Here is a 15,752-nt window from a genome sequence, read left to right as displayed (position 1 = left end):
CAACGGTAACGCGTAGCTTTGTGTCGCCTTTCGCAAACATTGTTATGGAACACAAGGAATGCCCTTGTGTTCAAGAATAACGATGCATCGTCCAAAGTTGGAAGCTTGCGTTTCAGGCAGGACGTATCAGACGTGGAAAAGTCAGAGCACAAAATCAAAATCAGATCGTCGGTGCACGCGTCAGTATATCGGAGCCGCCCCACTGCTTTTTTTTTTTAAACAAAGATTTCTAACAAACAGTTATATTTAAACACTCCACTTCAGACATTTGCTGGTTCCTTGGATAATGGGTAACAATCAAATTTTACTTTTGTTGGACTTTTCCAATTACAGTGAAATAATGACTCGAGGGTGGAGCTGCATGGCTCATGTACAGGAAAAAGTTTGCATATTATTTATTTCTGGTCAGAGGGGTAACAAAAAAGAGAATTTTCTTTGAAATGTGTAAATGCTACGGGTGGGGTTAGTTTCATAATCAAGTCAAAAATAGCATGCCAAAATGGCAAGGAAACTTGACGTGGAGGGACTGTGAATAAATGCACGGCTTCGTTTCTAATGATCATGCACACATCCTTTTCGCTGCTAAAGCACCGTCCCAAAGAGCGTTCTTTGTACCCTTTAAAATGTGAAAGCGAATATAAAATGCTTCCGTCAGTCAGACGTGATTGCCCCAATTTTTTTTGCAGTACTAAATATGAGTGACTAGTGAACTGATGACTTGATTTGTTTGTAAATCCGAAGTCACCTCCTCTATTGAGACAATTAAAAACTTAACACTGGCTTGGATGTAGCTAACAAATAAAATAATAAAAAAAAAAAAACTTTTTACATTTTAACTGTGAGCTTTTCAAAATGAAAAACCAAACATACGCTGCCTCCAAAAAACTCCTGTTGAGCCCCGATTATATTCTGATTCATCCCGCAAACGTGTGTACCTTTTGTGCACCTTACTGACATCTGCTGGCTGGCTGTGTAAATGCAGGTGGCATTCGTTCTGCAACGAATAGCACGTTTCTTAGAGAACAGCAAAGTGAAGAAAGTGAAACAAAACATAAACTGGAAAATACACGTATGTTCAGACATGAGTAACTGAATCGCTGGAGCCAGTAAACTGTACCGCCGGTCTGCGTCCCGCACTTTCGCGCCCGTCCTCACCTTGTCCTCCAGGTGAGCCGTGGCCTCCGGCAGACCAGCGATGACGGGGCACGTCTCCGTGGAGGGCGGCGGCGTGATACTCGGCCGCGGAGCCATTGAGGGGCTGGCGCTCCGGGTCGGGACCCTGCCTCAGCCGTACCAGGGGGCCCCCCGACCGCGGGCTGTCTTCCCTCTCACCTAGAGCGCGAGGCCACACAGGGTCAGCCTCCGTCCGGCGGCGCGCGACTGCTACCGTGAGTCATCTCGCACACGGAGCAATGATTCAGCAGAAAGGGGTCGTCTGACTTTCTCACCGGTGCATTCGCACAGCTAGCTAGTTTCTGTAACGTATGATCACTCCATCCTTTTCTACTCAAAGCTCCTCCAGAGGGGATTTTTGACGCCGAGCGTTGCGGGGCCCTCGCGGGTTTGTCTGCATCCGTCTCCTTTCGACTGCAGCTCTTTGTAGGGCAACGCTTTGCGTTTCTGGAACTGCGCGTCGGTGTAATTATTAGCGCGACGTTGGGTTCTCGCTCCCATTTCCTGTTGCTACATGCCAAATCGATAAACCGCTTAGAGGGAAGATGCAGTAGCTGCACAAAGACCTGGCCTTTCCAGACTGATGAGAATAAAACTGGGACTTAGAAGGAGAAAAATTTCAGCAGACAATGCAGCAGTGCTCTTCGGGAGGGAAACTCAGGCCACCGGTCTGGCTTAGGGTTGAGCGGCCCATTCTTCCTTTCGCTGCCGGACAGCTTGTAAGCGACACACGAAGTGCAGCGAGCTGATCGATGCCACACGTGTCAAGTCCCCCGGTCGAGTCGAGCTGTGACTTTGCAGATGATGTTTCAAATGTTAGCAGATGTGGGCGTATTTTAGGTTGTGTTTTTTGTTTTTCATGTGGTGGGTGAGGACCGAGCGTGGCTGAACCCCGCCGGAGCTCCACTCTGCCATTACGTGCTCAACCCATGCACATGTGGTGCGAGAGAACAGGATCGGTTGTAGGCGATCCGCGCAGGCCTTTGATCTCGCAAATTTAAACGAGCCTTATGTACCAAGGACTGATTTCAGTAGTGGAAAATCACTACTTCGACAAAAAGCAATATCGCTCTACAGTGGAATGAGTTCAACTATTAGCCTTTGAAATACTGACTGATGACTGATAACGGGACAGAATTTTATATTCTGCTAGTATTATTAGTAAAACGAGCTGCTCTTCATCATTAATGTTGGCGTTAATTATTTTACCGCTTCGTATAACGCTTAAGGCGGACGCTGTGGAAAAGCACGATGTCTGACGTACGGCGTACGAACCGCAGTACGTTTAAGCGTCACTTGATCACGTAAGCCGAGAGCGGCGCGGCGTAAGAAAAAGCTGATCACGTTTGTCTTTTTTAGAGCGGTCCGGAATTACGCAGCCGCGGCCAGCCCCTCCCGGCGGGAACGCTCACCGTACGCTGGCGTCGCGTTCCTCTCGCCATCCTGCTCCTCGGTCCCAGGGCCGCGGACCTCCTCCTCGTCCCCCCGCCAGTGCCGATCCGGGCTCCGGCCGGCCGAGCAGGCAAGGCCGAAGGGGCTTCGCGACTCCGTGCCCTCGCTAGCTGTCAGGCTGACCTTGTCCGGGTGGTCCTGCTGGTCCTGGAAATCCTGGCCCTCCATTCCCCAGAGTCCACCCTCATCTTCTCCCTCGGAGCCCAGCGCACTCAGCCTGTCGATGTCGACTGGCAGGGAGGCAGAAAGAGGAAACGCATTCACCGGAGGGTCTCGCTCATTTCACATACAAAAATTCAAATCTGGTGTTCATTTGTGGGATTGTGTCAAAGTGCGCGGAAAAGACAAATACGCAAATATAAGAGCTGGCGGCTGATTGGCCGATACAGTTAATTATGGGCAAGGTGTTAAATTCACTTCCTTTTTGTGTCCAGATCTGCTTGCTCAGATATTGGTGTGGGAAAACATTCACCAGTTTAAATTATGTATTACCTAATGATGGCCTCTTATTAATTTGATACATTTTTCTACTTGGCTAATAACTTGCTTCTTGTAGCAAAAATGATGCATGTGTGAAATCCCATAATTCATCTGATTTTCCTTATATAACTTCAAATTCTTCAATGCGTCACATACTTCAAAAAAGGAAAAAAAAAAAAGGTGCTTATTTTCAAAAACAGTTCTCGATTCACTGCAGACTAAGCTGTCTCACAGATTTCAAATGATGTGTTTTATTTAATATGCAAGAACATGAGAAGTGACAATACACCTTAAACTTGTTTTGATAATGAAAAAAACTTATGACTAATAAAAAAAAAAGTTTAGGATACAAAAAAAGTTACATTTGATCAATGTGCATTTACATTTTTTTGTTCCCCTTCGTTTCAATCCGTAATTGTGTCTATGAATTATATTATCCGTAATTGAGTGCCATCTTTATATCGCTTTTAAAACAATTTAAACGAAAAAAAAAAGACAATTAACACTATTTTTGAGCTGCAGTTTCTCTGTTATTATCGCCGTTGCCAAACGTCTGTTTGATTTTAGCACCATTTAGTCTTTATTCTAAAATATAATTTCAATAAACTTGCAGTGAACCTAGACCAGAGAACACACAGCGAGTGTTTTTGGATGTGAATCACCAAGCAGTGTGGCTCCGTTTTTAGAGCATTGTAAACGCACATAAAACATTCCCAAAGCAGAGACAATAAATGGCACTTTTCAACATATGCAAATAATTAAAAACATTTACCAAGATACCCCACAAACTCTCGTCTGGTTTGTCACTCAGATCTGACCTTAAAGTTGAGATAAGCTTGAGTACATTTTTAACGAAGCTTTAAATCCCATCTTAAAAGATGTGAACTCCATTATCTAAATTATCAAAGCAATAAGGTAAATGTTGTTTTTCTATAAATAAAGGAGTTAGTATTTACTTTGATACACTTAATCACAATTAATGACAAATTGCAATTTTGCCTAACAGTAAAATTTTTACCATGTTGTAATATTATTTCATGTGTTTCCATGCGGTGAAAAAACATACTGACTGATTTTCCCCATAGAGCACAAACCAATACTCATGAATTCTACAGGTAATCAAAGGGAATCCTGCTGTTTAAATGTTGTAACACATCTCCAGTGATACAGTACAAGTAGTGGAAGTAAGACACACATGTAGTTCAAAACTATTGAAAGTCCTGTCTACGTTTCTGCAATTCTGCATTTGTAAAATTGCCCTAGAGAGTTTAAAGTATACATACTAAACAGTTTAATTAAAAAAAAAAAAAACTTCAGCAATTTTTTTCCAAGTCTGTATCCATGTTTCTGCAAATTTGACTTTACTGCAGTAGAGAAAAGTGATTTTGATTTTTAAAGATACACAAATTTTTTTGGTCCACTCACATATAATCGGACAATAAACATTATATTATGTAATATATAATAGCAGAGTTTTAAGAAAATATTTCAGCGTACGTTGTTGTAATTGCAGTTACATTAATTCATGTAGTATATGTTGTTCAAAATTTTTACAAGTTCAGAAAACACTGATTCAGAGAACTGGAAATTTATATATCATGCTGAAATAATTATGGTTAGACATTTGAGCTCAGGAATACAGAACTACACGTAAAGACCCAGATCTTAAAGTCACTAATACAGTTATTTTCTTTTAACTGCCATGCTGCGTCCTTCCTATCATTACACACGCACAGTGACAGTGATTTGCACAGAACAACATTCTCTCACGACAGCCGCATGAAGACCTGCAAATGAAGCTTTTTTAGGGAAAAACATAAGTACGGTAACATCTACACGGCAACGGGCACCTAAAATTATCATTCACAGAATTAATATTTAATGAAATTCTCCTGGAGCTCATAAACACTGCTCACATTGCGGTTTTTTTTTTTTTTTTTTCTCTCTCTCTCTCTCTTCCCAATTTCATAGTATCTATGTCACCCGCTGCAGTTTTTCTCGACCCTGGAGAATAACATTTCGGTTATGAAATTATGCAATTTTTAATATAAACAGAAGAGCAACTTCCGTCACATTATAGAGGCCTACTTCTGAGGGCTTTAAACTCCCACACGTGGTTTGTGATGGAAACAAAGAAGAAATAGAGCACGGTCCATTCGGCCTCCAATTTCAAGCTTGCGGCGGGCGTTAAAGGTGAGTAAACGCTTTTGCCGAAAGTGTCGAAGGAGCCGCATGCCATTTAAAAATGAGTAATCCCTCTGCTGCAGCACACCTACGGGGCTCGGGTTCGATGGCTTCACATGCAGCACAAACACGGCGGCAAACACAAATAACGGTCTGACCTTTCAGCTATGACTGTGCAGCAGAGCCGGAGGGGGGGGGGGAGGGAGACAGACAGAGGCGGAAAGAGAGAGACAGTCCACTGGCGCTCACACCGCCGTTGCATAGCAGCATCGCAGACCTCGGGCCTCCGTGCGACAGCGCCGCGGCCCCCCGTGTTGCCGCGGCCCGACCGCGCTGCCGTCACGCACAGAGGAGGCAGTGCCGCGTCCCATTTTGCGCCACGCTCGTGAAGTTTCTCCATAAAACCGTACAAAATGTTCCTGAGAGGCTCCGAGTCCGAGCAGAGCCCGGTCTGGTCCAAATTACCAGCAAATTGAGTCTAATTTTTGCCTTCATAGGAGTGAGTGACATTGCACTGTGTGTGCTGTCATTAAAGCTGCATTGCATAGGGATGGAATTCATTATGCCAAGAACTGATTTATTCGGTTGGAAGAGAAATACTTTCCTTTGAAAGTCCTTTGTTGGAATAGATCTAATAAATCTTCGACCGGCGCGGGGGGCTGACGGCGAAGTTACCGAAGGACCGAAGGCATCGCAGTGCTGTGCGACAGCGCCTCGGGTCCACCTAGATTTACGCATCTCTGCACCGTTCTGTGCGCTCGGGTGGTATCCCTCGGAGGAACTCATTTCGACGGTTACATTGCATCTGTAAACGAGGTACAATGTATGTCACGGTAATTGCGGCAACAGCGCCGTGAAAAACACCTCCCCGCGGGCAGTAATACTCGTCGAGCTAGGGACGCGTTTGGAGCGCCTACGAAAGAACGAGAGTTGCCAATTGTAACGGAGGCCAAAAAAGTGGCGCTGGAAGCTCCGTTCTTTGCATTCCATGTCAAGCAGGGTCGGGAACCACAAGGATCGCGTCGCTGCGACCGAACGGCATCCATCACGTGGAGTTCACCGCATTCCAGAAACTCTTCGAAACTGGAGTTGTCGCAGCATCTTGGAGCGCTTCCGTTTTTGCGGAAATGCATGTTCCCCGCACGAAAACACACAGCTCGGGAAACGACACGTCGTGGAAAAATTAGACCTCGAGGGAAGTATTTGCATTACAGAAAAACCAAGACACGACTTCCCAGTACGACCCACTGGTTGAAGCATCACTGAAGCACAAAGGTGTCTTGATCAGCCAATAAACCATATTTCCATTATAAAAACTGGTGTTACTCATTTTCCATTTCTCAACATATTACATCAACCGTGTACATATTTGCCATGTACACACATGGCCAAAGCTGCCTTTTTAAGCACCATATACTATTTTGAATTAAAATACGGTAGAAGTGTTCCCAATTGCGAGTAAAACATTTTTCTCATCGCAGTAAAAATTCAAAATTGACAATAATCGTGTTCGAGTTTTAAAATGACCAAATTTCTAATATGTAGCAAATGTGCATAAATTACGAGTAACTGGTGGCCAAAACGTTTCAGGCGGTATTAATTATGGTGCGAAATGCCAGACACAGAGAGGTACGAAAAGAAAATTTAGAGAAATTCAAAGGAGTGGGAGGAAAAAAAAAAAAAAAAAAATGGTGCGTTTTAAGTAACCGTCCAAGACCTTTACCACCAATTTTTCAACAATAACCAATTCTAGTGACACGCATAAAAGTGATCTCATTTCTCGTCACAGATTTCTAGAATTCACTCTGACAATTCGGTGTCGCGGATCATTGTTACAGACGAGCCACATCGACAAAATGTGTCGAGCTATTAAGCTTCGGGAGCGCGGGAGACGCGTCCCTTCGCCCATCTCCGCAGGCCGGCAGTACGGCGACGTTCTTGCGGCCCCGCGATCCGCTCCCGGCGCTCGGGTTCGAGGGCCTGCGGCCGGCGGCGGCGGGCTCGGAGCTCGGCGGCCCGGTGGACGACGGCGCCGCCGAACGAAACGCTCGGTACGTAGACGAGCAAAGGCGACGCCGCATTTGCGAGAAAGAGACCTAACCGTCTCCCCTCCCCCCTGCTCGCCCCACAGGGAAACAGGATGTGTGCTCTTGTTCTTAGGGTCCGCGGGCAATGCCCTGTGGTTACAGTGATTAACGCACGCAGGCATCTATTCATCTATCGCCCGCCGCGCTTTACTCATCGCGGGTCGCGGCACCTGCGCAAAACGGCCGTTCCGTGCCGTCGGGAGCAAAAACTCGCCGCGCTGCCGTCGAGGTGCTTCTCGGCGCTCACGCGGGAGAGGAAAGCCACAAGGCCGCTCGGCAATTTTAGCACATGCGTAACAAGGACGCCACATTTTAGCAAACGACGCCATACAATAATACCTAAAGGTGCACTGACGACAGCCTTGCCCATTATGAGTATACAAGGCGCTTGCCCGTAAAGACGTTTTCGCAGTATAAATTGAAGATGTTCAGTTGGGGGGGGGGGGGCAGCGGATACATACATTTCCCTCCGTTAAAACTAAACTGACGTACAGTTCGGTCAGTTTACTTCACGTGCAGAAGATTCGCTCGCGCGCGGAACGAAACGTGACGACGGAGAGCCGACGGATTAACGCATCCCGTTCGCAGCGGAAAGTGCGGTCCTTCTGCGGCTGATCAATTCTAACACTTAAAACGGAAAGCGCAAAGCTGGAATAAAACTGTTTGTTTTCTCCGAGTCACACACGGCAACGTATTTATTTCTTTTCCAAACAAAGAGTTTGCATCGGCTGAGAGGGACCGACAAACATTAACGACTAAGCACCATTTACACGGCGCCGCGACGGCACCCGCTTTCCTGCAGACGCACGTAGAGAGGGACCCGAGCTCACGATGTTATTAGCGAACGCGCCGTGCAGAAGAGCGGGCGACGGCGCAGACGCCGGCAGCGGGACTTGCAGCGACGCTCGGAACGCGCGCAAGAGTTAAACGGCGCAGGAAGCTTCTCTGATAATTACCTCTTATGGCGGCACACCCAGCGAGAGCCCGAACTGCAAACGCGCGTCCGTGTCCGCCGCCGCAGGCTCGCCGAGGACCGCCGCTACGTTCGAGAAATCCAAAGGCCAAAAATACATAAAACCACCGAGTGAATTATTTGAAGCCGCTCTCTGACATTCTAGCAATGACTAAGAGCCACCACATCTAAGCGCAAACACCTCCCACTTGATCTCATCCGAAAGCGCCCGTAGGCCTCGGGCCCTGCCCCACGCTGCCCTCGTCCGGCCCGGCCCCGCGGGCGCCGGCGAGGGGAAGGGCGCCGAGGAAAGCCCCGGGCTGGCGGCGCTCGCCGGCTCCAGGGGCAGCGACGCACGACGACGACCTCCGTTTAGCGGCGCTGCCCCCGGTTCCCCTCGCCGCCTTTCGCATAATATTCCAGGAACGCAGCAATTACTGTACGCCGGCTATGAGAAGAGAAAGCATGAGCTCACGCATGAGCTGCACAGGATGTACGGCGCATGTTTTCTCACACACGAGTGATGTAACCCGAATGCGGGGAATTTGTAGCCTCGAGTCTCCCGTGGCGTTTCGGTGGCGTAACAAGGGAGGCCCCTCCGCGGTCGCTCGGACGGCCGCCGCTCATCACTCGCGCTTTAACGAAGCGAAGAAGCCTGAGTCACTCTCAATCTAGAGGCAGCGAGACTATTTGACCGTTCCGAAAATGACGACCGCGATCGTGTTTGAATCCAGGGCCGACGACACAGGCGCCAACGTCCCCATTCTGGCCAACCGGAAAAGGAAGCGTGGCGAATTGCATGTTGAAATGAGGAGGAGAGACGAGACGAAGCGAACGCAAAAACCGTTTTGCGCTACCTCGGCACATTCCGTGCTCCGATCTAGCGTAACCGTAGTGCGTTTTTGAGGGGCGGCGGGCGGTACGAACGGGGAGCCCGGCAACGGGAGCCTGCGACGAAAGCCCGCCGGGGTCCGTGGCGCGGCGCGCAACTCGGAAATTGGCCTCGGTCGCAACGCCTTCCAAATTTAGTCGACCTCGACCGAGACTCGATGACTTTGAGCTCACGCACAAATTTCCGAACGTGGACGTTAAATCGGAGGAGCTGTTGAGATATAGACTGAGGTTTGCCGTTCTGCGCAAGGGTCAAAATGGCAAATAACGTTGTGGTCGACGAAGGCCGTTAATTTGTCTGTTGGAGCTTCGCTGTTCATTTGCGTCCAACCCATCCATCCATCCATCCATCCATCCATCTTCCTCTGCTTATCCGGGGCCGGGTCGCGGGGGCAGCAGTCCGAGCAGAGTCCTCCGGACTTCCCTCTCCCCGCACACCTCCTCCAGTTCCTCTGGGGAAACCGCCCAAGGCCAGCCGGGCGACCTAGTCTCTCCAACGTGTCCTGGGTCTGCCCCGAGGCCTCCTCCCTTGCGTCCAACCCGATACTCGAAATAAGGCTTCGGTGCCTTTATGCGAACTTCTTTTTTTCTCTCGACTACTGCGACCGTGACAGCACTCGCGCTCCTGGTTTGAGCTGTTCACTTACAGTCAGAAGGTTCCTGGTTTGAATCCCACTCCTTCTGTGGGTAAAGGTACTTACCCTAAACTGAGACGGTAAGAATGTTCTTCTGTACAAATGGGCACATAGTAAGAAACGAAGGCGGTATCCGAAGTAAACTTTGCTCTACAGCAAATCCCGTTTACATCCTAAACGACGGCAAGAAATGGCATCGAAACACACGGTAATCTTTGCTAGGCTGCGCCACAGCACGGGCTGCACTTTTTCACATGCCGTCCACGATTAGTGCATCAATGTCACTTCGTTCGGAGTTTGCGCTTCATCAAATTCTGTTGAACAACATGTTACTTAGGCGCCTTGGTTTCCGTTTTTCGAAGACCCTGAGACGCAAAGCTTAATTGCTGGAAACCATAAGCTGCGACTGGTGTTATTCGTCAGCAGTGAATATTACGTTTGCCTGAGGAACGGGACGCCCCCCGCCACCCCTTGGGAATACGGACAATCGTAGGTTCAGCACTCGGAGATGGACCGGAACCCTCCAGGAAGACGGCAGTCCATTTACTTGACAGGACAGCAGGCTTTCAAGCGGTACAACGATTCGCACGTGGGGCATCTCCCTGGCGTGATCGCCCATCCAAACCAAACCTCCTTTACCTGTCCGTGGCTGTAACAGGACAGAAAAATATGAGCTTTATACCAGCCTTGGGCGGTCTGTGCGGCCCAAATCTGCGCTCGGGTCCAGTTTAGGTGGAAACCAGACACCCCCGCATCCCGAGCTCATGCAAGCGAAAGCGCTCTGATAGCGCAAGTCTCTTTCAAGCCCGCCAGCGCTATACGAAGTGCAGTTGCTCTAGCTGCTGAAAAAAGAGAAAGAAAAAAAAACGCCAGGGTTTCTCGTGTCACATAGAAAAGATACAATCTGACAGTTTTCAGACAAAACAAGGTGTTTTGAAACCTACAAAGGGCAGAACAACATCTTACCTGAAATTGCACATTATCTGGCAGTAACTTTTTCTCCTGTATCATTTATCAAAGTAAAGATCCAAAGTACACTGACATTACAAACTGGTGTGTGTATATATATATATATCTCATATGTGTTTATGTATATACACAGTATTGGCATTACAGTCATTGCATACCACAACTGATCTTCCACTATTTTCAAAACTATATATATTTTCTGTAATTATCTAAAGATACCAGTCAGAACATTATTTTTTTTTTATTCAGAACATTTCAGTTTCCACTTTTTTTACTAATATATTTAACAAGAAAAAAAAAATCAGTTTACAAGTTACTGTTTCTGGACGGGTTAATTCAATTGATTAACCATTTGTTGCTCAAAACTAATTTTGTCTTCTTTCTAACCACGGTTTTTTTTTCTTTTCTTTCAGCATCAGAGCTGTTTTTCGCCAGAAAAAAAAAAAAAGTTCTCCGTGCAGCAGATATGCCGATATGCAGATTAATAACTGTTCGAGTCGGTCTTTCCGCCAAGAGAAAATGTTATCAGGTACCTGGTAGTTTCTTCAGTGCGTACAGTTTCAAGGCAGGATTTTAAATATAAGCAATTTTACTTTTCTCTTTCACAGCAAAAAGAATCATGGTGTGTCTTCTTCAAGTCACTTCAAAGTGTGTGTAACTCCTCACCGCGCTGAGCTTCTGCACTTCACGAGTTCTCATCTTTCATGCTTCTGTCTCACATCATTTCTGGTGTCTTTTCCTCACTAATGAGCCCAAAGTGTGTGTGTGTGTGTGCGTGCACGCGCCGCTTCTTGCAAAGGCCAGACGATAACTTCAAGGCGATCGCGACGTTACTATAAATAATGGGTTTAATAGTTTTCATTTCCAACTTTTCGCCGTTCTGTCCGTGTCGTTTCGGTTGCAGTTTTCACGTACTTTAATAATAACTGATTTATATGTCTTTTTTAATGATTTCGGCTCTGCGGCGCCCTGTTTGTCTTTATGACAGCCACAGCAGAAACCACTGAAGTAAAGCGGTGGGATTGGGAGGGCCTAACGCTGATTAAAAAACCTTGTTTTTGTGTGTGTGTGTGTGTGTGTGTGTGTGTGTGTGTGTCAGCAAGAGAGAGCGAGAGAGAGAGAGAGAGAGAGAGAGAGAGAAAGAGAGTCTGCACATTTGTTTTTTTCCCCTTCTCCACATGTCTACGGTGTGTGTGTGTGTCACTGCAATCAGCATAAAATCTAAAACCAATGCACCTTCATGCATCAGACCACACAATGGGTTTTGTTTGTGCATGCGTGCGTGTGAGTGTGTGTGCGTGCATGTTTGTGTACATGTTTGTGTGCATCAAGCTGCCCCTGCTTCAGATCCTCCCACGTATATTAAAATGACAGAGCGGGGAGAGAGGAAAAGGAGGGAAATTCCCTAGGCGCAGATCTGGCCTGGCACCCTGGTGAGAGAGAGAGAGAGAGAGAGAGAGAGAGAGAGAGAGAGAGAGAGAGAGACACACACACACACACACACACCACAGTCGTGGTGCCCCAGCATCATTCTCCTTTCTCTCATCTGCATGTTCCCACCAAACAGAGAAAACGCTCCTCTCTAGGAACTTCGCGCACCACGCCACGGTGCAGCAGCAGGTACGCAGCAGTACCTGTGCCGACGCGCGCGACCACAAGAAGAAAACGAGTCATTTAAAGGACAGCGCAACGAACACCTGTTGAGACAGCTGTCCTGGGAGGGAGCCACATGTTCTATTTTTCTTATGTCCTACGCGTCCAGGTCGATCGTCCTTCTGCTGCTCTCATTTCCCACGTAATCAAAAGCTGAGCATCATCATCATCATCATCATCATTCACTTGTCACTTTTCGGCTGAGTTCAGACGAGCCCAGCAGCAGCAGCAGCAGCAGCAGCAACAGCATCCTTTTTCTCCGCGTTTCCAGCATCACGGCAACTACATGTCATGTGCTCGGCATGCTATCGACGACGGTGTGGCCGTCGCACGTCGGGAGGAGTGCTCATTTTTAATCACAATAACTAATAAAAGAACCTGCCATCATTCATCGACTTATTCTTGCGCTGCTATCTTGCACATCCTCCCGCTGGTGATAAAGATGACTTGCATTCGCCCCGGAACGGAAGAGGTTGAGCCATTTCTGTTTTCAATAAGGAAATAGCTGTGCAGAAAAGGTGATGAGAGAGAGATACACGGAGAAAATGTAAATATCCTACATGCAAAAAGTAAAGAAATGAGCCCCAGAAAGTGTCCGAACGCGCTCCGGCACTGCGGCGCATTTTACGCGACCGCGACATGATTTTACTCAAACTATTTCTCTCCGTCGCCGCTGCTGTTACTCATTACTGATTACATTTCGCACACATTACATCAAGTAAAAAGGAGAAAACCGACGAGCTTTTGGCAAGTTCAAATTTTCTCAGCCCCTTGCGCCTGTGTTTGGAGACCCTTGCAAGCGTCTGCTGGACCCTCGCGTTTATTATAAGCGCAAAGTCCGCGCATCTTATCAATCACGCTCTCTCTCATCCACAATTTCACACCTCTCTCCCCAGCACACACACATGATGGGTATGACGAGAGCGCACACATGTCCCTTCCGTTGCTGCAAAAAAAAAAAATCACACTGCGCTCAGTTTTCCAAGTGCGTCGGTTTGAGCGTATTTGAGTCAGTCGGGCATAAAGAGCGATGGAAACGGCAGCGGTGAGTGTCGCACTGCAGCATTTAAATTATTTCCGGGCAGCGATGATGAGGAACCTTGTAAACTGATCAAGGTGGCAAAGTCACCCAGCAGTAGCTTCTGACTTCTCCTCTCCGCTCTCCGTCCCGCTCCTCCCTGCGCCCTAATATGTAACTGAGCCTTCAGCACCGACACGAGATACCGACGCACACGGCATCCATTCATTCCAGCTTCGTACCAGGACTGGTATATGTGGAAATCAGAACAAGTTGGAATTATCATTATTATTATTATTATTATTAGCCGAAATAATCATGCGTCACAGATGAACCCAGAGGGCGCGATGGAAAGTAGCAGCCACAAACATTTGAAAGGTGAAAGGTGACTAGGACTAGTAGGAGTCAGAATACACGCCATGTTGTAGCAGATCATGATTACCAACTGCAAGTACCACAATGACACAACTGCTAAAACTGGTATTAATAACTGCGTTTTCACCCCAGCTGGATTTCAGTTTTACAATCCGACGTTCGTGCAGGTTATGGGAATCTTCGAATTCTGAAACCCGAAATAATAAAGCCGTAACAGTCGATGTAAATAACCCGTCCGTACTGTGTGCGAACTTGCGATTACTAACGCGGGGGTGTGTTTTAATAAGTGTGTACTTTTCTCGAATTGGACGCGATGCGTGAACGCGCGAAGCTGCCCTGCGATGGCTTCGCGTCTCGTCCAGGGCGTGCCTTCCGCAGGCCTCGTGTCCGGTGCTTCCGGGAAAGGTTCCGGATCCCCGAGGCCCTGACCGGGACAAGAGTGAGCGAGAGCGTTTGTGTCATGAACGCTTGGATTAATGAACATTAATAGCTGTGGAAATGCGTGACTTGAACATGCCACGCGCAAATATCAGCGCGATAATCTGCGCGGCAACGAGTGCCGAAGCGTGTAATGGAAAAGTGCTGCGAAAAGGGCACGGGGCCCTCTGAATTCTGAGTAATATCTCAACCGCTCCTTATCTTCTCGCCAGGTCTTCCGTAGCGCCCAGGCGATAAGTCGCACGGTCGCCGTACGATGTAGCCGTGTTGCCGGAGGACACGGCGAGTTGAGCGTGCGTGAGCTTGCCTCTCGCAGCGGCGGAGCGGTGCCGTCGGAGGAGCCGCTGCTCCGGAGTGCTGCGTCAGGGCTAAAAGTGAGCGACGGAGAGGAGGCAGGGGAAGGGGGCCTGGGGCCGCGGGCCGGCTGCGGAACGGAGGCGATGTCGGGAGGGCATTAGTCAGCCGCCCACTGGCGTTCCTCTTCGCCTCCTTTTCTTCTCCTTTTGTTCTCTGTTATGTTGCTACAGTACAGTCGTGTGTGCGTGAGCGTGTTGCTTTCTGAGTAAACCAGGCGGGCACGTTTCCGCGGGGCGCGAGGCGTCTCGAGCTCAGGTACGGCGTGCCGCTCCTAGGGCTTCGAGACGCCGCAGAGCGGTGCAACGCTGGCGGAGAACACACTCTTGTTTGCACTCGTGCAGCCGCGTCCTGCGGCTTTATTACTGTACGCGCTGCACCGGGCGGCCACCGTTTGCAAAAACCCGAGCCGCACGGCTACAGCGAGAGGACGGAGCGGCGGGATGGCGACGGGCACATCGCGCGTGTGCGGAAACAGCCGAGAGCAAATGCACCAATTTCTCGTCCGAATGAGAGGACGCGGAGGACAGGGTGGACCCAATGAGCAGAGAAGGACAACAGCCTGGCTACAGGTCGTTATTGAAAAAAAGGCTCATCATCACTGTGCAGACTAACCCTCCCCCCTCCCCTTCTTCTTTCTGCTTCCTGAAAATCGTCTCTGCCCCACTTTTCACACGCTGCCGCTTTCACGGCGTCTCACTGGAGGGCTGTGACACATCAGCTCTGCGACGCAGCGTCACCGCAGGCCCGGCTCCTCGAACCGGAGGGGTCAGAGAACATCACATTTACTTGTACTCATTTAGCAGACGCTTCTCTCCAAAAGTGCATTTCACCAACAGATGGAGAGACAGAGACACAGACACGCGATTTCTGAAGTAGTCGGTGTGACGCCGCTATTTAAACCAGAGTACACTGCATGGGTAGTATGTGTATACGTGTATAACGTGTACATATATATATATATGCTAAATGAAGAAATGTAAATATACATACATATTATACACACATACTGCAGATAGAATTGGTAAAGTGTGCAGATTTAACAGATAACAATAACATTACACGAGTAGCAGCACAAAGAGCTGATAGGA

General features: G+C 48.2%; 1 protein-coding gene across 5 annotated transcripts in view; it reads right to left on the bottom strand.

The window, feature by feature from the left end:
* Positions 1 to 15,752, bottom strand: part of LOC108928357 (zinc finger E-box-binding homeobox 2) — a 32,624-nt gene that overhangs the window by 7,240 nt on the left and 9,632 nt on the right. For 4 of the 5 annotated variants that reach the window (XM_029247758.1, XM_029247755.1, XM_029247756.1 and 1 more), the window contains exons 2-3: positions 2,586 to 2,855; positions 1,156 to 1,332 (exon numbers count right to left, since the gene is read on the bottom strand). In XM_029247758.1, coding sequence (XP_029103591.1) covers positions 1,156 to 1,332; positions 2,586 to 2,855 — 447 coding nt within the window. Of the gene's footprint in view, positions 1 to 1,155; positions 1,333 to 2,585; positions 2,856 to 8,332; positions 8,467 to 15,752 lie in introns of those variants that run through there. The other variant, XM_029247757.1, reaches the window with a different exon arrangement.

The sequence above is a fragment of the Scleropages formosus genome, chromosome 22, assembly GCF_900964775.1.
Source record: "Scleropages formosus chromosome 22, fSclFor1.1, whole genome shotgun sequence".
Lineage (NCBI taxonomy): Eukaryota > Metazoa > Chordata > Actinopteri > Osteoglossiformes > Osteoglossidae > Scleropages > Scleropages formosus.
The sequence above is the reverse complement of the archived record's forward strand: the minus strand, read 5'-3'. Positions and strand labels throughout refer to the sequence as shown.